This window comes from Heloderma suspectum, chromosome 3 (assembly GCF_057233095.1).
Source record: "Heloderma suspectum isolate Gila_16-S chromosome 3, 16-S_ref, whole genome shotgun sequence".
NCBI lineage: Eukaryota > Metazoa > Chordata > Lepidosauria > Squamata > Helodermatidae > Heloderma > Heloderma suspectum.
Window position 1 is genome coordinate 56,642,033 of NC_139460.1, and position 23,133 is coordinate 56,665,165.

At 48.0% G+C, this 23,133-nt stretch overlaps 1 protein-coding gene across 1 annotated transcript in view; it reads right to left on the minus strand.

The window, feature by feature from the left end:
- MORC1 (MORC family CW-type zinc finger 1) overlaps positions 1-23,133 on the minus strand; it is a 101,219-nt gene that overhangs the window by 62,546 nt on the left and 15,540 nt on the right. Inside the window, exons 5-8 of the mRNA XM_084843353.1 lie at positions 16,552-16,639; positions 6,840-6,948; positions 1,624-1,783; positions 87-192 (exon numbers count right to left, since the gene is read on the minus strand). Coding sequence (XP_084699479.1) covers positions 87-192; positions 1,624-1,783; positions 6,840-6,948; positions 16,552-16,639 — 463 coding nt within the window. The remainder of the gene's footprint in view (positions 1-86; positions 193-1,623; positions 1,784-6,839; positions 6,949-16,551; positions 16,640-23,133) is intronic.

The following is a 23,133-nucleotide window of genomic DNA, read 5'->3' on the forward strand; positions in this document are numbered from 1 at the left end:
CTGTAATTTATGGTGTCCAAGCAAATCAGAAGCATTTCCCAAAATATTTATTCCTATGCTTTTTTCATTATGACTATCAAACTTACTTTTCAGGTGTTCCAGCAATCAATATATCCACCTCATCTGTTAGAATGTCAAGTTCTGGCTTAGCATTGAGCATGAGTTTCACATTATATATCACCAGCAGGGTTCCTAGATGTGAAGGTTAGAATCTATCACTAAAATATCACTTTTCAAATTCTTAAAGATATCCATTAAAATGGTCACAGAGCAATCAAAGGTAGCAGTATGGGCCAAAAGGCATATTACAAAAATCCATATTAGGGTAATAGCTTTTATTAGGCCAACTCAAAGGTCGCAAAATAATGTGCAAGTTTTTAAGTTCCCTTGAACAATTTCATCAAGTAAGACATTAAACAAAGGGGGAAAAAGGGGGCGGGGTAGGGTAAAAAAAGGTGGCTGAAGTTGAAGCCATAGAGTCTTCATGTGATTACAGATGGAAAGTGGAAAGAGTTTGCAGACATTCAGATGAGGTTCTACCAGGTCCTGGGATGTTGTCAGATTGTACCTGGGACTCTCCCAAGGGCTTCAGGCAGTATAAAATAATTGTCCTGCAGTGTAGGATCCCACTATTGAACAGCTAAATTTGGTATTCTCCAGGTCACACAAAAAGCCCAAAGGTAGTCCATGTTAGGCCAAAAGAAAAATTACAAACCCAGTATTAGGGTAATACCTTTTATTAGGCCAACATAAAGGTCACAAAATAATGTGCAAGGTTTCAAGTCCTCCATGATACTTCATTTTGTGTCCTTTCAGTCCTCATTAGGCCAAAAATAGTCTTTCCCCCTTCTCGCAAACCTTGGTTGCCCTGCCGGTAGGAATGTCAGAGAATTCCACCACGGATCTCAGTGAGGCCGAATGCCCGTGCATTCAGCCCCCAGAAATCCAGGGCGGAACGAAACCCCCCACCCTCCCACCCCACGAAAGGCACGCGAAACAGAGCACTTACCTGCTGCCGTTCGTGCTGCTTTGTGAATGGCGGCCGCGTCTGCGGACGCAAATGGCTGCGGCTACGGTGGCCGCCATTTGCGTTCCCTTTTTTTTTGCTGTTTTAGCCTACGTAAATATTTACGTAGGCTATTACAGCAAAAAAAAAGAAAAAAAAAGAACGCAAATGGCGTAGTGGCCGCCATTTGCGTCCGCTGTTTTTTTTTTTTTCCCGTAATAGGCTACGTAAATATTTATGTAGCCTATCATGGCAATATACAGGGATGCAAATGGCGGCGGCTACGGCAGCTGCCATTAGCGTCCCTGCAGGCTGCCCAGCGGCTGGATGTCCAGCTGCGGGCGGCCCTGGCCAGTGGCTCTGTGGAATCTCTGTGGAGTGGAGCCGGCCGGAGAGAATTTCGGGGGGAGGGACGGAGCGCCTCCCCCCCACTGCGAATGTCACCCTTCGAAGAGGTGACTTTCGTACATCCCTACCTGCTGGTATCTCCCTCTTGTGTGTGTGTGTGTGTGGGGGGGTGCCATTTTGGCTAGATAAGCAACAGCACACTCCCTCTGTTGGTATTAGCATACACAATTGCTAAGGATTGGGTAATGTTTCAGGAGTAATAAGCTCACCCGTTTTCCCATAAATGGCATCAAATTGCTTCATCAGTTCAGCTTCATTCTTAAAAGGAGAGTATTTGCAAATGATGGACAACTGCGTGGCAAATTTCTGGGGATCATCTATTATTGGATTTTTTGTTTCTCTTGACCATGAGGGTATTGGGATTATGACCTATAAAGGGAAACAAAAGGGGGGGGGGCAGATCAGAGATATTCAAGTGCAGCCACAGGCAACTTCACTCACACTTAGGGATGGCGGAGAATTCCGCCACGGATTTCAGTGAGGTCGAATGCACTGGCATTCAGCCCCCCGAAACCCATAGCGAAACGGCCTCCCACCCACTGCCACCTCGCGGAATCCCCCCTGGGATGAAGCTTACCTGGGGTGGATGTTCTGGCAGCGGTGGCTCCGGTGGCGGCAGCCTCTGGTCTCTTGGCCAACTGCTGTGGCCACAAATGATGGCCGCTGTAGCGGCCGCCATTTGCATCCTGCCAGGCTGTCGTGATAGGCTATGTACGTATTTACATAGCCTATCACGGCAAAGAGCAGCGGCGCAAATGGTGGCCGCTATGCATTTGTGCTGCTGCTCTTTCTGTGATAGGCTACGTAAATATGGCTGGGCAAAAAACAAACAAACACCCCCACAGCGTACGCAAATGGCGGCGGCTATGGTGGCCGCCATTTGCGTTCCCTATTTTTTGCCAATTTATCTTACGTAAATAGTTACGTAGGCTAGAACGGCAAAATATAAAGGAACGCAAATAGCGCCCACAATGCTATTTGTGTCCCCCTTTTTTTCGCCATTTTATCTTATGTAAATATTTACATAAGATAGATCAGTGAAAAATAGGGAACGTAAATGGTGGCCGCCGTAGCTGCTGCCATTTGCATACGTTGGGGTTTTTTTTGTTTTGCCCAGCCATGATAGGCTACGGAAAGACTTACGTAGCCTATAGTGGTTGCCTGGCTAGATGCAAATGGCGGCTGCCATTTACGTCTGCACCAGCCAGTCCGCGGCTGGAAATCCGGCTGCGGGCGGCCCTGGCCAGCTGCTCTGCGGAGCCTCTGCGGAGCAGAGCCGGCCGTTGCGGATTCCAGGGGGGAGGACCGGATCACCTCCCCCGCGCCGAGGATTCCGTGGGGAGGGATGGAGCGCTTCCCCCCCCACAATGAACAGAATCCGCGAAAAGGTAAGTGACTTTCGTACATCCCTAGTTAGGGATGGCAGAGAATTCCGCCACGGATCTCGGTGAGGCCGAATGCCAGTGCATTCGCCCCCCCGAAATCTGTGGCGGAACGGCCTACCACCCCCCGCCCCCCCGCGGATCCCCCCCGGGACGAGACTTACCTGGGGCGGATCTTCCAGGCGGCGGTGACTCCGGCGGCGGCGGCAGCTGCGGCGGCTGGTCTTCCGACCGGCTGCCGCCGCCGCCATTTGGAGTTTTTTTTTTTTACAGAGACGTGATAGGCTATGTAAGTTTTTACGTAGCCTAAAATGTCTGGGTAAAAAAAAAGGCGTATGCAAATGGCAGCGGCTATGGCCGCCGCCATTTGCGTTCCTTATTTTGGGCCGTCTTAGTCTACATAAATCTTTACGTAGACTAAGACGGCGAAAATAAGGGGAATATAAACAGCGTCCACTACGCTATTTGCGTTCCCCTTATTTTCGCCGTCTTAGTCTATGTAAATATTTACATAGATTAAGACAGCAAAAATAAGGAACGCAAATGGCGGTGGCCGTAGCCGCCATTTGCGTACGCCGTTTCCCGCCCCCCCAGAGCCCTCTGCGGCCAGAAATCCAGCTGCAGACGGCTCTGGCCTTGCTGGGCCTGGCCGGCTGCTCCGCGGAGTTGCTCCGGAGCACAGCCGGCCACGGAGGATTCCGGGGGGGAGGAACGGTGCGCCTCCCCCCTGTCGAGGATTCCGGGTGTCCCTCCCTAACACGGGGGAAGGGACGGAACGCCTCCCCCCCACCATCAACATAATCCGCGAAAGGTAAGTGACTTTCGTACATCCCTAGTTTAACTTCTTAGATCCTAATCCTTACAGGCTATTATTCTGAAACTGTCATAAACAGTCTTATAGGCTTGCCACTTGTTCTTTCTTTCAAGGAACTGTTCCTTTTGAGTAGGCAATCCTACAGGGGGTGAGACAGGGAGAATTCAGGGCGAAGAAACCACCAAATGCAATGGGTGGCTGTTTATTTTGGCCTGTCTTTGGCCATTTTGCCCCCAGGTTTTCCCTGGCTGAGGAATTGTGTGTGTGTGTGTGTGTGTGTGTAGATAATTCACTCCCAGAACACACCTTATTCACCACTGCTGCTGTCAAAGCACTGACAGCAGAGCAGAAAGGGTAGGGGATGTTTCTGTGGGTGCAATGGGGAAGCTTGCGAAGGTGGACCTCCGAAAATCTGTTTCCTATGGGCCTTGGAAATGTAGGATTGCTGCTTTAGTAATCCTACATTTTAGAACTAAATAAGGAACCATTTCTTGAAATAAGGAACAGGTGGCAAACCCAAGACTTAGGGAGCAATCCTATCAAGATAGGTGGCCGCCTTCGAACTCCGAGGCGATCACCTATCCAAAGCAAGGCAGGAGAGGCATGGGGGGGGGATCGTTCCCTCCGCACCTCTTCTGCCCTGCTATTTTCCACCAGACAGCTGTTTTCGGCATAGGATGTGTCATACACGCAGCTCTGCTCTCCCTGCCCCAGAACGCCCCTAGCCCTGCCCCTTTTCAGTCGCTCTGCACTCCTCTTCAGAGCCCAGAGGACGGGGCTTCTCCGCAGTGCCTCCAAGGCAGTGCGGACATTGGGGGACATCGGTTTTCTGGGAACTGACCTCAGAGAACGGGCTCCGAGGTCAGTTCCTGGAAAAGAACATATCCTATGGCCCTCTAGACAGTGTCTAGTGGCCATAGGATTGCTCCCTTAGTGGATTTTTGCAAATTCATGCTTTCATAACTCACCATAAGCAATTATCTCTGTCTCTCAGCATACCACACTTTTTCAAAAGGTACCACATGCAACTTTTTGTAAACCATGATCTGGATTTTTTTTTTTTAAAGCTGGATCTTGTCTTGCACATGAGGAGAATGCAAAAACACAGCAAGGGGGTGAAAAGCACTCATGGTAAGTCCTTCCCTAATGTGACTTGGTCCAAATCAGTTGCAGAATCAGAACGTCATTATGTAAAATGTTGCAGGCACCAATGCCCATTTTGTCTAATCCAGAGAGCCTCTGAAACAAGCTATTCCCTTAATCAAGGCTGAACTGCTGATTTCATAGGGCATAAACTCCCTTATCTTTTAAACTAGCCAGAGAGGCAAAAAGATCCCTGTAGAAATATGAGACTGGAACATTTAAAAAATACATATTTTACTCTAGCAATATTTAGAGAGCAATCCTATGATAGGATATTTTGGTTTCCCAGCTATGAGCCTGTAGACAGCACTACACGCTCGTAGCCGGGAAACCACGCTCCCTGTCTCTCCCCCTTCCCCTCGTAGCTGGAGTGGAGAGAACTGCGGCGGCTGCCCCTCCGTGCTTGTCCATGCTCGTAACATGGAGCATGGACTAGGGCAAAAAGGGGGTGTCCCCAGGGGTGAGGATGGGAGGAAACCAGAGTAGCTCTTTTAGACAGCTTCCTATGCATTTAGATGCCCGAAATCAGGTGTCTAAGGAAAACTGCAGGGCAGCTGGAGCACAGAAGGAATCCTCTCCTCCATGCTTCAGCTGCCCTGCATTGGATAGGCGGGCACCTTCGACTTCAGAGGTCGGAGGCAACTGTCTACCTCAACAGAATTGCGCAGGGATGTACGAAAGTTACTTACCGTTTCGCGGATCTACTTCGCAGTGGGGGGGGTGCTCCATCCCTCGCCCCGGAGTCCTGCCCGGCCGGCTCCACTCCGCAGGAATTCCGCGGAGCCGCCGGCCGGCTACAGCAGCAGCCGGACATCTGGCCGCTGGGTAGCAGGGATGCAAATAGCTGCTGCCGTAGCTGCTGCCGTTTGCGTCCCTGTATTCAACCGTGATAGGCTACGTAAATATTTACGTAGCCTATCATGTCTGGGTTAAAAACAAAACAAAACCGCGTACACAAATGGCGGCAGCTACGGCGGCCGCCATTTGTATTCCTTATTTTTTGCCATCTTATTTTTCGCTGTCTAAATATTTACATAGGCTAAAACAGCGAATCAAAAAGGAATGCAAATAGCGCCCACTACGCTATTTGTGTTCCCCTTTATTTTCACCATAATAGTCTACGTAAATATTTACGTAGACTAAGACGGCGAAAAATAAGGAACGCAAATGGCGGCCGCCGTAGCCGCTGCCATTTGCGTACACGTTTTTTTTAACCCAGACGTGATAGGCTACATAAGTCTTTACGTAGCCTATCATGTCTATGTAAAAAAAAAGAAGACCAGATTGCAAATGGCGGTGGTGGCAGCCAATCGGAAGACCAGCCGCTGCCGCTGCCGAAGCCGCCGCTGGAGCTGCCGCTGTCCAGAACATCCACCCCAGGTAAGTCTTGTCCTGGGGGGGATCCACGGGGGGGGGCGGGGGGCAGGCTGTTACGCCACGGATTTCAGGGGGCCGAATGCCAGTGCATTCGGCTTCACTGAAATCTGTGGCGGAATTCTCCGCCATCCCTAGAACTGCGCCCTTATTAATTCACTTACAGGATCTCTGAATATGTGGGATATGGTAAGACCAACATGTTACTTCATAGAGCAACCTTTTGGGCCTACCTCACAGGGATGCTTTGAAGATAAAACAGGTTAGGGAAGAATCATGGATGCCACCATATAAGCTCCTTGAAGAAAAGGCAAGGTACAGATGTAAGTTAACTAACACTGCTACTCTTTCCTGCTTGTTTTTGTTTGTTTTATTGTGTGTGTTTCTGCTCTTTTACTTGGGGTGCTTCCAGACAGGGGGCTCATGGTGTTATCTGTGTGCAATGCTACTTTTCCTGCTTAATGTATTTTCTGTGGGATGAACAAAGACGAAAGCAGAGGGAAAACATGGGAGGGTTACAAATGGAAGATGCTGTTGTCTGGACACCCTGTAAAATTCCATGGATGAGGCAAGGAGACTGCGCGATAAAAGCCTCATCTGGAAGGACCCTTGGTTACATTTCAATTAGATAATATTTATTAAGCCACTTTCAAGGTCTCATTAGGAATGGGACCATGGGATATAATCAATCAATCAATCAAGGCAGACATACCTCATTGAGACCTTCTGTTTCACAGAATGTTTGAGAGAAAAGAAGGCATGTCATTGTATTCTCCTTCTTGGTGAATAATACGAGGTCTTTCCCTATACGCATGGACCCTCTATAGCAAAGATACAGAAAAATGCCATTGTTATAACAGTTGCATTGTCTGCATTTTAATATACTGATGGCAACATGGACAGAACATATACATGAAGTAGGTGTCATTACTCTTTTGAGGTCAGGAAAGAATTTTCAACCACATAGAGAGCCTGACAGTTTTCTGTCCTTCCCTTATCATATAGAGCTAGAAATATACTGGCAATACCAGACAAGGTACTCCCCCCCCCCAAAAAAAAAGAATGCTGCAGTTACGTTATTAACTGGGGCAGGTTACAGGGATCATGAGATTCCTACGTTACAATAGCTTCAGTGGCTACCAGTCCATTTCTGGGCATACCTCAAACTCCAAGACTGCATTCTCCCATATGAGCCCGCCAGGGTTTTAAAATCTTTAGGAGAGGCCCTGCTTTCTGTCCCACCACCATCAGAAGCATGTTTGGCAGGAACCTGAGAGAGGGTCTTCTTGGTGGCTGCTCCCAGGCTCTGGAATTCCTTGCCAACAGAGGCACATCCAGCCCTGACTCAGACAACCTTCTGTTGGCAGGCAAAGACATTTTTATTCAACTTATAGGTTATGGCCATTATATGTAAATATGGTGCAATTTAATTAATTTGTATTGGTTTTATTTACTTGTTTTAGCTGCCTTATTTTTGCTTTGTATTTTATTGCTGCTTTATTGTATGTTGTTATTTTATTTCATTAATTTCATTTATTATATTTCAATACTACCCCATAGCCGAAGCTCTCTGGGCAGTTCACAAAAATTAAAAACCACTAAAAATACATTATACGAAGTGCAAAACCATTTGTTGTTGTTTATTCGCTCAGTCACTTCCAACTCTTCGTGACTTCATGGACCAGCTCATGCCAGAGCTTCCTGTCGGCCGTTGCCACCCCCAGCTCCCCCAAGGTCGAGTCTGTCACCTCCAGAATATCATCCATCCATCTTGCCCTTGGTCAGCCCCTTTTCCTTTTGCCTTCCACTTTCCCTAGCATCAGCATCTTCTCCAGGGTATCCTGTCTTCTCATTATGTGGCCAAAGTACTTCAGTTTTGCCTTGAATATCATTCCCTCAAGTGAGCAGTCTGGCTTTATTTCTTGGAGTATGGACTGGTTTGATCTTCTTGCAGTCCAAGGGACTCTCAGAATTTTCCTCCAGCACCACAGTTCAAAAGCATCTATCTTCCTTCGCTCAGCCTTCCTTATGGTCCAGCTTTGGCAGCCATAGGTTACTACAGGGAATACTATTGCTTTAACTATGTGGACCTTTGTTGTCAGTGTGATGTCTCTGCTCTTCACTATTTTATCAAGATTTGTTATTGCTGTCCTCCCAAGAAGTAAACGTCTTCTGATTTCCTGGCTGCAGTCAGTGTCTGAAATCTCTGTAGGGATGTACGAAAGTCACTTACCTTTTGCGGAATTGATTTGCGGTGGGGGAGGAGGTGCTCCGTCCCTCCCCCTGGAATCTTCAACGGGGGGGAGGCGATCCGGGCCTCCCCCCCAGAATCCTGCCTGGCCGGCTCTGCTCCGCGGCGGCTCCGCAGAGCAGCCGGCCAGGGCCGTCTGCAGCTGGACTTCCGGCCGCGGACGGGCTGCTGCGGACACAAATGGCAGCCACTGTAGCGGCCGCCATTTGCGTCCAGCCAGGCTGCCATGATAGGCTATGTAAGTATTTACGTAGCCTGTCACAGCTGGGCAACCCCCCCCAAAACAGCGTACGCAAAAGGCAGTGGCTACGGTGGCCGCTATTTGCGTTCCCTATTTTTCGCCGTTTTATCCTACATAAATATTTACATAGGCTATTACGGCGAAAAAAAAGTAGGGGTGCACGAAAGTCACTTACCTGGTCTCGCAGCTTTTTGCAGTGGGGGGGAGGCGCTTCGCTGCTCTCCCCCCGAAGTTCAGGCTGGGGGGGGAGGCTTCCTGCCTCGCCCGGCCGAAATTCAGGCCGGGGGGGAGGCTTCCCGCCTCGCCTGGCCGAAATTCAGGCCGGGGAGGAGGCGCCTCGCCCGGCCGCAAAATTAAAAGTAAAACTAAAACAAAAAACGACCCCGTGATAGGCTACGTGATGATTAACGTAGCCTATCACAGCTAGATCTGCAAAGTCAGCCGTGATAGGCTACGTAAATCGTCACGTAGCCTATCACGGGTAGCTTAAAAAAAAAAAAGCGTTTAAAAAAAAAAAAAGAGCCGCCATTTGCGTTCCTTATTTGGTCGCTGTAGTCTAAGTAAATCTTTACGTAGACTACAGCGAAAATAAGGGCAATGCAAATAGCGTTGCCCTTATTTTCTCCGTAGTCTACGTAATCTTTACGTAGACTACAGCGACCAAATAAGGAATGTGAATGGCGGCTCCCTATTGGGGCCGCCATTAGCCGTACGCGCTTTTTTTTTTTTTTAAAGTCACCCGTGATAGGCTACGTGACGATTTACGTAGCCTATCACGGCTGACTTTGCAAATCTAGCCGTGATAGGCTACGTTAATCGTCACGTAGCCTATCATGGGGGCGTTTTTTTTTTAATTTACTTTTATTGGAATGGCGGCGGTGGCAGCCTCACTGAAATCCGTGGCAGAATTCTCCGCCATCCCTAAATCTCTGCGCCTAGAAATACAAAGTCTGTCACTGCCTCCATGTTTTCTCACTGTATTTGCCACCAGTTATCAATCAAGCTGGTTGCCATCATCTTGGTTTTTTTGAGGTTGAACTGCAACCCAGCTTTTGCACTTTCTTCTTTCACCTTTGTCATAAGGTTCCTCAGCTCCTCCTCGCTTTCAGCCATCAAAGTGGTATCATCTGCATATCTGAGATTGTTAATGTTTCTTCCAGTGATTTTAACTCCAGCCTTGGATTCATCAAGCCCAGCACGTTGCATGATGTGTTCTGCATACAGATTGAATAGGTAGGGTGAGAGTATACAACCCTGCCGTACTCCTTTCCCAATCTTAAACCAGTCCATTGTTCCATGGTCTGCTCTTACCGATGCTACTTGGTCATTTATACAGATTCCTCAGAAGGCAGACAAGATTACTTGGTATCCCCATACCACCAAGAACATGCCACAATTTGTTATGATCCACACAGTCAAAGGCTTTAGAATAGTCAATAAAACAGAAATAGATGTTTTTCTGAAACTCCCTGGCTTTCTCCATTATCCAGCGGATATTGGCAATTTGGTCTCGAGTTCCTCTGACTTTTCTAAACCCAGCTTGTACATCTGGCAATTCTCGTTCCATGAATTTCTGGAGTCTTCCTTGCAAGATCTTGAGCATTACCTTACTGGCATGTGAAGTAAGTGTCACTGTTCGATAGTTTGAACATTCTTTGGTGCTTCTCTTTTTTGGTATGGGGATATAAGTTGATTTTTTTTCCAATCTGTTGGCCATTGTGTTTTCCAAATTTGCTGGCATATGGCATGCATCACCTTGACAGCATCATCTTGCAAGATTTTAAACAGTTCAGCTGGGATACCGTTGTCTCCTGCTGCCTTGTTATTTGCAATGCATCTTAAGGCCCATTCAACCTCACTCTTCAGGATGTCTGGTTCTAGCTCATTGACCTCACCATCAAATCTATCCTCGATATTATTATCCTTCCTATACCGATCTTCCGTATATTCTTGCCACCTTTTCTTGCTCTCTTCTGCTTCTGTTAGGTCCTTGCCATCTTTGTTTTTGATCACACCAATTCTTGCCTGGAATTTACCTCTTGCCTGGAATTTACCTCCGATGTTTCTAATTTTCTGGAAGAGGTCTCTTGTCCTCCCTATTCTATTATCTTCTTCTGCTTCCGTGCACTGCTTGTTTAAAAATAATTCCTTATCTCTTCTGGCTAACCTCTGGAATTTTGCATTTAATTGGGCATATCTCCCACTATCACTGTTGCCTTTTGCTTTCCTTCTTTCTTGGGCTACTTCCAGTGTCTCAGCTGGTTTTCTTTTTCTTTGGGACGTTTTTTGTTGTCGCCTCCTGAACAATGTTGCGAACTTCTGTCTGTAGTTCTTCCAGGGCCCTATCTACTAAATCTAGTCCCTTAAATCTGTTCTTCACCTCCACTGGATATTCATTAGGAATATTAGTCAGCTCATATCTCACTGATCTGTGGGTCTTCCCTATTCTCTTTAGTCTCATTCTAAATTGTGCAATAAGAAGTTTGTGATCTGAACTACAATCAGCTCCAGGTCTTGTTTTTACCGACTACATAGATGTCCGCCACCTTTGGCTACTAGGGGTGGACGAAAGTCACTTACCTGTCCTCGAAGCTTGTTCACGGTGAGGGGAGGCGCTTCGCTGCTCCCCCCGCGAAGTTCAGGCCGGGGAGGAGGCGCCTCGCCTTGCCCGGCTGCGAACTCAAAAGGTTTTTTTTTAAAAAAAAACGCCCCCGTGATAGGCTACGTGATGATTAACGTAGCCTATCACGGCTAGATCTGCAAAGTCAGCCGTGATAGGCTACGTAAATCGTCACGTAGCCTATCATGGGTGACTTAAAAAAAAAAAAAAGCGCATACGCAAATGGCGGCCCCCATAGGGAGCCGCCATTCACGTTCCTTATTTGGTCGCTGTAGTCTACGTAAATCTTTACCGGGGGGGTGCGGGGTGCGGGTGCGGAGAATTTCTCCCCGAAACTTGTTCGGGGTGCCGAACACGTTGGCGCTCGGCCCCCCGAAGTTTCGGGGAGAAATTCTCCGCCATCCCTATGGCTACAAAAGATGTAGTCAATCTGATTTTGGTGTCGACCGTCTGGTGAAGTCCATGTATAAAGTCATCTTTTAGGTTGTTGGAAGAGAGTGTTTGTTATGCACAGTGAGTTGTCTTGGCAAAATTCTATCAGCCTATGTCCTGCTTCATTTTGTTCTCCCAGACCATGCTTGCCTGTAATTCCAGGCGCCGTTTGACTACCCACCTTAGCATTCCAGTCTCCTGTAATGAAAATAACATCTCTTTTTGGCATATTATCCAGTAGGTGCTGCAGATCCTCATAGAACTGATCTACTTCTGCTTCTTCAGCATCTGTGGTTGGGGCGTATATTTGGATCACTGTGATGTTAAATGGCTTGCCCTGAATTCGAATTGAGATAATTCTATCATTTTTTGGATTGTATCCAAGCACTACTTTTGCCACTTTATTATTAACTATGAAGGCTACTCCATTTCTTCTGTGGTCCTCTTGCCCACAGTAGTAGATCTGGTGGTCATCTGAGGTGAAGTGGCCCATTCCAGTCCATTTCAGTTCACTGACACCCAAAATGCCTATATTTAATCTTGACATCTCCCCAATAACCATATCCAATTTGCCCTGGCTCATAGATCGTACATTCCAGGTTCCTATGGTGTGTTGATATCGGATTCGTCGTTCACCATCAGCACCATCAGCCGCTAGCCATCCTTTCAGCTTTAAGCTAGCTGCATCATCACATCTGGGGCTAGTTGAATTTATCCTCTGTTCCTCCCCAGTAGCATTTTGATCATCTTCCGACCTGGGAGTCCCATCTTCTGATGGTATAACGACATATCTCTGCTTGTACTGATCCATTTAGTTTTCATGGCAAGAATACTGGGGTGGGTTGCCGTTTCCTTCCCCAGGGATCGTATTTAGTCTGACCTCTCTGCCATGACCTTCCTGTCTTGGGTGTCCCTTCACGGTTTAGCTCATGGCGTCATTGAGGTGCTGAAGTAGGGATGCAGGAAAGTCACTTACCTGGTCTCGCAGCTTGCTTCGCAGTGGGGGGGAGGCGCTTCGCTGCTCCCCCCGAAGTTCAGGCCGGGGGGGAGGCTTCCCGCCTCGCCTGGCCGAAATTCAGGCCAGGGAGAAGCGCCCCGTCTCCCCGGCCGCGAACTTCAAAAGGAAAAACAAAACAAAAACACCCCTGTGATAGGCTACGTAACGATTAATGTAGCCTATCACAGCTAGATCTGCAAAGTCAGCCGTGATAGGCTACGTTGATCGTCACGTAGCCTATCACGGGTGACTTTGAAAAAAAAAAAAAAAAGCATGTACGCAAATGGCAGCCCCCATAGGGAGCCGCCATTCGCGTTCCTTATTTGGTCCCTGTAGTCTACGTAAAGATTTACGTAGACTATGGCGAAAATAAGGGCAACGCTATTTGCGTTGTCCTTATTTTCGCTGTAGTCTATGTAAATCTTTACGTAGACTACAGGGACCAAATAAGGAACGCGAATGGCGGCTCCCTATGGGGCCGCCATTAGCCGTACGCGCTTTTTTTTTTTTAAGTCACCCGTGATAGGCTATGTGATGATTAACGTAGCCTATCATGGCTGACTTTGCAAATCTAGCTGTCATAGGCTACGTTAATCGTTACGTAGCCTATCACAGGGGCGTTTTTTTTTTCTTTTATTGGAATGGCGGCGGCGGCAGCCGGTTGAAAGACCGGCTGCCGCCCCCGCCCCTGACGAAGACCTGCCGAACCGCCACCGGGACCCGCCGCCGGGAGGGACATTCGTGAAAGGTAAGTCCCATCCCGGGGGGGGGGGTGGAGAATTTCTCCCCGAACAACCTTTGGAGGACCGAATGCGTTGGCACTCGGCCCCCCAAAGTTTCGGGGAGAAATTCTCCCCCATCCCTATGCTCAAGCTCCAGCACTATGACAAGGTAACGATCTCCTTTGCTGGAGATTTATATAAAAAAACATTTACATAAAAACATATAAACAGATAGCACACACACAGCCAACATATATCTAAAGGCAATTTTTAAACAATCAACTGAAGACAATCCAGGACCTGATTAAAAACACATTATATGCTGCCAAATGCCTGAGAGAGGAGGGCAGTTTTAACCTGATACCGAAAAGATAACAATGTTGGCGCCGGGCAGGACTTGTCAGGGAGATCATTCTATAATTGGGGGGGCCAGACTGAGAAGGCCCTCTCCCTTGTTGCCACCCTCCAAGCCACCCTTGGAGGAGGCAGCTGGAGGAGGGCCTTAGATGCTTAATGTAGTATATGGGTTATTACTTGTATTGCTGTTAGCTACCCTGAGCACTATTTGATGGAAAGGCGTGATGCAATTTTAATAAACAAATAAATAATACACCCCAAACCATCCTGTTATTGGAAAGCACAGCTATGATGGTTTTTGTACACATTTTGATTTGTTTGGTATTTGTATTTGTGTTGGCATCAACCCACAGGACTTTGTAATATATCCCTTTAGTTCTGGGAAAAACTGCATGGACAAGGAACTTCGTAGCAGCTAGGAGCAAGGGGATTCTGATGGCACAATGGCACTACCATTGGCACTATTCTGATGGCACTACCTGCTCTTACTGTAACTGATTTTCATTGACCGGTGTATCCTCTGCTGTAAGGTAATCAAAGGAGTTGCCCTCCATCAGTACACAAAGTTTGGGAACTCTGGATAAATGCAAATGCCTTCCTGACTTCCAGGTCTCCACCCTAATCAAACAACCCATGAATGGTACCCTCAAATCAGCTGATCTGAAGCCTTGGAAGGAAACATGGCCCAGCCCTGAAGCACCCTCACCTCAAGATAGATCAGAAGGTTAAAGAGCCACCTGGGCTTCCCTTGTGGTTCCATTTTGTCCTGACTACCTCTTCCTAACTGTTTTTCAGAAGCATGGTTCTTGTAATGTTTAATCTGCTATATTAAATTCAATCAAGCAATCAAGGAATCCAAAGTTAGGTCCCTTTTCATCCCCGAGTCAAGCTACTGATTCCTTTATTTAAGTCCATCCTGAGTCTCCCCAAAGTCTAGGGATGTCAGAGCATTTTTCCACGAATCTCGGGGAGACCGAATGCCAGCGCATTCGGCCCCCCGAAATCGGTGGCGAAATGGTCTGCCCCCCCGCCCCCCCTGGGATGGGACTTACCTTGGGCGAATCTCCCTGGTGGCAGCGGCTGCGGCGGCTCAGCGGCAGCTGGTCTTCTGACCGGCTGCCGCAGCCATTTCCAAGTTTAAAAAAAAAAAAAAACACGTGATAGGCTACGTAAAGATTTATGTAGCCTATCATGGCTAGATTTTTTTAAAAATACCATGATAGGCTACATAAATGTTTACGTAGCCTATCACGGCTGAGTGAAAAACAACAACAACAACCGCGTGTACGCAAATGGCGGCGCCCATGGGCGCCGCCATTTGCATTCCTTATTTTGGCACGTCTAGTCTACGTAAACATTTACGTAGACTACAGCGAAAATAAGGGGAAGGCAAATAGCGTAGCATCTACGCTATTTGAGTTCCCCTTATTTTCGCCGTAGTCTACGTAAATGTTTACGTAGACTACACGTGCCCAAATAAGGAACGCAAATGGCGGCGCCCATGGGCGCTGCCATTTGCGTACGCGCGGTTTTTTTTTCCCACTCAGCCATGACAGGCTACGTAAACATTTACGTAGCCTATCATGGCTGACTGCAGGCATGCAAACGGCGGCGGCTACGGCCGCCGCCATTTGCAGACCTGGCAGGACAGGATTCGCGGTGGGAGGGACGTGGCGCCTCCTCCCCGGCCAGAATTTCAGGGGGAAGGGACGGGATGCCTCCCCCCCCAGCCAGAATTTCGGGGGGAGGGACAAAGCGCCTCCCCCCACCGCAAATCAAATTTCATCACAGGTAAGTGACTTTCGTACATCCCTACCAAAGTCATTGCTCCTTGGTGCTCCCACTTGAAGTCTATTGCTGCCCTTGAGATTAGCCACCCAGTACACTTTTTGATTGTGGGATTCAATGTGGATAGACTCTCTGTCATGCAGGTCCCATGGTTCTCTTGGTTCACAGCCCATTCCTCATTAACCCTCCTGGCCCTCTTCCTCCTCTACCCTGATGCCTAGGGATGGCAGAGAATTTCTCCCTGAATCTTCGGGGGGCCGAGCGCCAACGCATTCGCCCCCCCGAAATCGGCGGTGAAATTCTCCGCCCCCCGCCCCCCCCCGGGATGGGACTTACCTTTGGCGAATGTCCCTCCCGGCGGCGGGCCCCGGCAGCAGTTCGTCGGCCTTTCGTCGGGGGCGGGGGCGGCAGCCAGTCTTCCGACCGGCTGCCGCCGCCGCCATTACAAAGTGTAAAAAAAACCAAAAAACCCATGATAGGCTACATAACGATTAACGTAGCCTATCACGGCTAGATTTCCAAAGTCAGCTGTGATAGGCTACGTAAATCGATACGTAGCCTATCACGGGTGACTTTGAAAAACAAACAGCGCGTACGCAAAATTTGCGTTCCTAATTTGGTCCCAGTAGCCTACGTAACGATTTACGTAGCCTATCACGGCTGACTTTGGAAATCTAGCCGTGATAGGCTACGTTAATCGTTACATAGCCTATCACGGGGTTTGTTTGTTTTTTTACACTTTGTTTCGAGGCCGGGGAGACGGGGCGCTTCTCCCCGGCCTGAATTTCGGCCGGGCGAGGCGGGAAGCCTCCCCCCCGGCCTGAATTTCGGCTGGACGAGGCGGGACGCCTCCCCCCCCTCACCTGAACTTTGGGGGGAGAAGCGAAGCGCCTCCCCCCCACCGCGAAGCACCCCTGCAAAAAGGTAAGTGACTTTCGTACATCCCTACTGGTGCCTAGCCAACATTTCCACGGCCAGAGTTCCCCTGGATAAACAGAACGTATAAAAACTCTTACGATTTCAGCCCATTGCCGTAGCGTCCTATCATCTTAGGGTTGGTCCGCTTAGAAGATCTCCCAAAATACACAAGATCTGTAGCTTCTCCTGCAAGAGATTTGTAATAAGAATTCTTTCTGGGGCCCTTGTTGGAATTCACTGCCATTGTGTCAAACTACAGGAAATTTAAACATAAGGTCACGCTGCATCAGACCAAGGATCCATCTAGTCCAGCATTCTGTTCACACAGTGACCAACCAGCTGTCAATGGGAAACCCACAAGTAGGACATGAGCGCAACAGCACCCTCCCACGTTTCCCAACAACAGGTGTACATACGCATACTGCCTTTGATACTGGACGTACCATATAGCCATCAGGACTAGTAGCCGTTGATAGCCTTCTCCTGCAGGAATTTGTCTAATCCCCTTGTAAAGCCATCCAAATTTGTGGCCATCACTACATCGTGTGGGAGCGAATTCCATAGTTTTAACTACGTGCTATGTGAAGAACTTCCTTTAATCTCTCCTGGATCACAGCCCAATCAGCTTCATGGGATGACCCCGAGTTCTAGTATTATGAGAAAGGAGAAAAATGTCTCCCTATCCACATTCTCTACACCATGCATAATTTTGTACACGTCTATCATGCCCTTTAACATTTAATCATCCTTTAACATTTAAATAGGAATTTAGAGCATTCAATGCACTTTGCACACACTGTCTGGTTTTATTCCTTACATCAGCCCGGTAAGGTGGGTGTTGTTATCCCTATATTGCACATGGTGGGCTGAAGCTGATAGATTGTAGCTTCCCTAGCAAGCTCATGGCAGAGGTGAAATTTGAACTTGGGACTTGCTGATTCAAAGCCAAGTCTCTTAGTCCTACACCAGCTTGGTTTGTTGTAGCTCACTTCTACAAGATAGAACGGATAAACGGATGTGTCCAACCACTAGGCAGCTGTAATGATGACTGGTCTAAGCCCTATATAAGGCTACTTGCTTCCATTCCTAAGTAAATTCTGTTGAGACAAGTGGGACATCCCAACAAAATCTTGCGGTGTGGAGTGCTCCTGATCAGTGAGTGACCAGTCAATCCATCCAGCCCTCTTCCAGGATACTGTGTTTCTCTCTGCCCCCACACCCAGTTTCCCATCCCTCTCCAACAGATACTGAACTTTCTGTGGGCATGCTGAAGAGCTGTCCTCAATGGGCTGTCAATTTAAATGGATCCACTACTCAGTATGGCTAAGAGGTTCATCACACGAGGCTGAAATACCGCATCCTTACTGGGGCTTTCTGCTTCCAGACCCTTTGCGGGATTATGACCAGCTTCTTTACACGGGAGGACACGTGGTTTGAATTGAGGAAAGTTTTTCCGAGTACCTTATTGAGGGAGAGCAGGGACATTCTATTAGCCTTGCTGAAAGGACTCCCTCATGAAGGCTCCTCCTCCCTCAACTGTTACCACCAGCAGCCATTCTAGTAGACTGTACTGAGTGGGGAAAGCAGGCTATTCCACCAGCCCTGCTGAAAGAATTAATTTTGTTTCTTTCTTCCCTCCCCTTTCATTTTTCCTTGTGTGTTGTGTCTTTTAGAGCGCAGCCTGGAGGAAGGGCCTGTCTTCTTTTACTGATTAGTTGAAAGCCACTCTGGGAGCCTAGTTTGCCTCAGAGCAGGGTGTGTGTGGCTTCTCTCACAGTAAAAGATGATGGAGATGGTATAATGAAGAATGCAGAAATGTTAACTTTTAAATAGGGATGATCTCTGGCAGGGGTATAAAAACTTAAGGCCTGCAGGCCAAACCCAGACTGCTGAGCCCCCAGTCAAGCCCTCTGAGGTTCCCCTGGTCCACCCACTTTTCCCTGACCACCAATTGTTTGGTGGTTTTCTGGCTTTTGTGCAGCTCCCCCCCACCCGCCATTCTAAAAGGTTGAAATGCCAAGGCTTAGTTATTGTCAATAAGAGCTTTTAAACTAAAATATGCTGGTGTTGGGGGGGGGGCTTCAGCCTCACCCACCACTGGAATGTGTCCCCCAAGAGCTTCTGCATAACTGAATTTGGCCTGTTGACTAAAAGAGGTTCTAAAGAGGGATGCTGGAGAAATTCGAGACAGACTAAAATGAGCTCAGATTTCTAAGAAATCTGCAGAATCCCCTGCAGAGCAACCCCCTCAGGCTGTGCGGAGCCCAAGGACTTCTGGATGGTTTTTTAACTTTCCAATAGTTTGAAGCCATAAGCTATGCCATGCAGGGCCACCCAAGACGGACAGGTCATGGCGGAGAGGTCTGACAAAATGTGGTCCACTGGAGATGGAAATGGCAACCCACTCCAGTATTCTTGCCAAGAAAACCCCATGGAATGTATCACAAGGCTAAAAGATATGATGCTGGAAGATGAGCCCCTCAGGTCAGAAGGTGTCCAATATACTACTAGGGAAGAGCAGAGGGAATTTCCAAGTAGCGCCAGAAAGAGTGAAGCGGCTGGGCCAAAGCCGAAAGGACACTCAGCTGTGGATGTGTCTGGTGGTGAAAAGAAAGTCTGATGCTGTAAAGAACAAGATTGTTTAGGAACCTGGAATGTCAGATCAATGAATCAAGGTAAGCTGGAGGTGGTCAAACATGAGATGGCAAGACTGAACATCGACATCTTGGGTATCAGCGAACTAAAATGGACAAGCATGGGCGAATTTAATTCAGGTGACCATCATATCTACTACTGTGGGCAAGAATCCCTTAGAAGAAATAGAGTAGCACTCATAGTCAATAAAAGGGTGGGAAAAGCAGTACTGGGGTACAATCTCAAAAATGATAGAATGATCTCAGTACGAATCCAAGGCAAACCATACAACAACTCAGTAATTCAAGTCTATGCCTCAACCACTGAGGCCGAAAAAGCTGAGGTTGATCGGTTCTATGAAGACCTACAACACCTTCTAGAACTAACACCAAAAAAAGATGTCCTCTTCATCATAGGGGATTGGAATGCTAAAGTAGGAAGTCAAGGAATCACCGGGATAACAGGCAAGCATGGCCTTGGTGTACAAAATGAAGCAGGACAAAAGCTAATAGAGTTTTGCCAAGAGAACACGCTGATCATAGCAAACACTCTTTTCCAACAGCACAAGAGGCGACTCTACACATGGACGTCACCAGATGGTCAATATCGAAATAAGATTATGTCCTTTGCAGCCAAAGATGGAGAAGCTCTATACAGTCAGTAAAAACAAGACCTGGAGCTGACTGTGGCTCAGATCATGAGCTGCTTCTTGCAAAATTTCAGCTTAAATTGAAGAACGTAGGGAAAACCACTAAACCATTCAGGTATGACCTCAATCATATCCCTGATGACTATACAGTGGAGGTGAGGAATAGATTTAAGGGATTAGACCTGAGAGACAGAGTGCCTGAGGAACTATGGACGGAGGTCTGTAACACTGTTCAGGAGGCAGCAACGAAATCCATCCCAAAGAAAAAGAAATGCAAGAAAGCAAAGTGGCTGTCTGATGAGGCTTTATAAGTAGCTGAGGAAAGAAGGGAAGTGAAAAGCAAGGGAGAAAGGGGAAGATATATCCAACTAAATGCAGAGTTCCAGAAAATAGCAAGGAGAGACGAGAAGGCCTTCTTAAATGAACAATGCAAAGAAATGGAGGAAAACAACAGAATGGGAAACACTAGAGATCTCTTCAAGAAAATCAGAGATCTCAAAGGAACGTTTTGTGCAAAGACGGGCATGATAAAGGACAAAGAAGGCAGGGACCTAACAGAAGCAGATGAGATTAAGAAGAGGTGGAAAGAATACACAGAAGAACTATACAGGAAAGATCTGAATGTCCCTGATAGCCATGATAGTGAGGTCACTAGGGGTGTATGAAACCCCACTTACCTGGCTCCGCTGTGTTCCGCAGGTTGGGGGAGGCAATCTGTTCCTCCCCGCGGAATCCTGCCCGGCTGGCTCTGCTCTGCAGTGAGGCTGCGGAGCTGCCGGCCGGGCCAACCTACAGCAGGGCCTTCAGCCGCTGCCAGGCTGTTGTGGACGCAAATGGCGTCCTGTGTAGGGGATAGGGATGTCAGAGAATTCCGCCACGGATCTCGGTGAGGCCAAATGCCAGTGCATTTGGCCCCCGGAAATCCGTGGCGGAACGAAGCCCCCACCACTCCAACCCACGAAATGGAGAACTTACCTGCTGCTGTCTGTGCTGACTTGCCAATGGCAGCCGACCTGCGGCCGCCATTCGCTTCTTCATCATAGCCGTGATAGGCTAAGTAAATACTTATGTAGCCTATCACGGCTGCAGGCACGGCCGCCATTCGAGGAGCACTGGAATGGCTGACAAAGGTAGGCTCCGTTCTGGGCCCATTTCGTGGGTGAGGCAGGGGGCTTCGTTCCGCCATGGATTTCGGGGGCAGCATTCGGCCTCACTGAGATCCGTGGCGGAATTCTCCACCATGCCTAGCGGTCACTGAACTTGAGCCGGACATCCTCGAGAGTGAAGTCAAATGGGCCTTAGCGAGCATTACTAACAACAAAGCTAGCAGAGATGATAGTATTCCAGCCGAGCTATTTAAAATCCTAAAAGATGATGCTGTTAAAGTGCTGCACTCAATATGTCAACAAATTTGGAACACTCAACAGTGGCCACAAGACTGGAAAAGGTCAGTTTACATTCCAATTCCAAAGAAGGGCAACGCCAAAGAGTGTTCAAACTACCGCACAATGGCGCTCATTTCACATGCCAGCAAGGTGATGCTCAAAATTCTACAAGCTAGGCTTCAGCAGCATGTGAGCCGAGAACTACCGGAAGTACAAGCTGGGTTCCGAAGAGGAAGAGGAACTAGAGATCAAATCACCAACATTCGCTGGATCATGGAGAAAGCAAGAGAATTCCAGAATAACATCTATTTCTGCTTCATTGACTACGCTAAAACCTTTGACTGTGTGGATCACAACAAACTGTGGCAAATTCTTAAGGAGATGGGAGTAACAGACCACCTTACCTGTCTCCTGAGAAACCTGTACGAGGGTCAAGAAGCAACAGTAAGAACCAGACATGGAACAACCGACTGGTTCAAAATTGGGAAAGGAGTACGACAAGGCTGTATATTGTCCCCCTGCTTATTTAACTTATATGCAGAGTACATCATGAGAAACGACGGGTTGAATGAATCACAGGTCAGAATTAAGATTGCCGGGAGAATTATCAACAACCTCAGATACGCAGATGATACCACCCTAATGGCAGAAAGCAAAGAGGATCTAAAGAGCCTCTTGTTGAGGGTGACAATGGAGAGTGCAAAAGCTGGTTTGAAACTCAACATTAAAAAAAAATAAGATCATGGCATCTGGCCCCATCACTTCCTGGCATATAGAAGGGGAAGAAATGGAAGCAGTGACAGATTTTATTTTCTTGGGCTCCAAGATCACCGCAGACGGTGACTGTAGCCATGAAATTAAAAGACGCTTGCTATTTGGGAGGAAAGCTATGGCACACCTAGACAGCATAGTAAGAAGCAGAGACATCATCTTGCTGACAAAGGTTCGTATAATCAAAGCTATAGTTTCCCAGTAGTAATGTATGGCTGTGAGAGCTGGACTATAAGGAAGGCTGAACGCCGAAGAATTGATGCTTTCGAACTGTGGTGCTGAAGAAGAATCTTAGGAGTCCCCTGGACTGCAAGGAGGTCAAATCAGTCAATCCTAAAGGAAATCAGCCCTGAGTGCTCATTGGAAGGACAGATACTGAAGCTGAAGCTCAAATATTTTGGCTTTCAAATATGTACGAAAGTCACTTACCTTTTCGAAGGGTGAAATTCGTGGTGGGGGCGAGGCGCTCTGTCCCTCCCCCTGAAATACTCTCCAGCCGGCTCCACTCTGTGGTGATTCCACGGAGCTGCCGGCCGGGGCCGCCCGCAGCCGGACATCCGGCCGCTGGGCAGCCTGCACAGGGACGCAAATGGTGGCTGCTGTAGCCACTGCCATTTGCGTCCCTGTATTTTGCCGTGATAGGCTGCGTAAGTATTTACATAGCCTATCACAGCAAAAAACCCACAAAAAACAGTGAACGCAAATGGCGGCGGCTACGGCGGCCGCCATTTGCGTTCCCTTTTTTTTGGCCATGATTGGCTATGTAAATATTTACGTAGCCTATTACGGCAAAAGAGATGGGCGCAAATGGTGGCCACTACACCATTTGCGCCCCTCTCTTTTGCCGTAATAGGCTACGTAAATATTTACGTAGCGTATCACGGACAAAAAAAAGGGGACGCAAATGGTGGCTGCCATAGCTGCCGCCATTTGTGTTCGTTTTTTTTTTTTGCCGTGATAGGCTACATAAATACTTACGCAGCCTATCACGGCTTCTGCAGGGACACAAATGGTGTCCCTGCGTTAGCCGTGATAGGCTACGTATTTACGTAGCCTATCATGGCTATAATGAAGGAGTGAATTGCAGCCGCGGCCACCATTTGCAAAGCAGTACTAATGGCAGAAGGTAGGTGTCCCGTTTCGCACGCCTTTTGAGGGGCGGGGGGGCTTCATTCCGCCACGTATTTCGGAGGGCATTCAGCCTCCCTGAGATCCGTGGCGGAATTCTCTGACATCCCTAA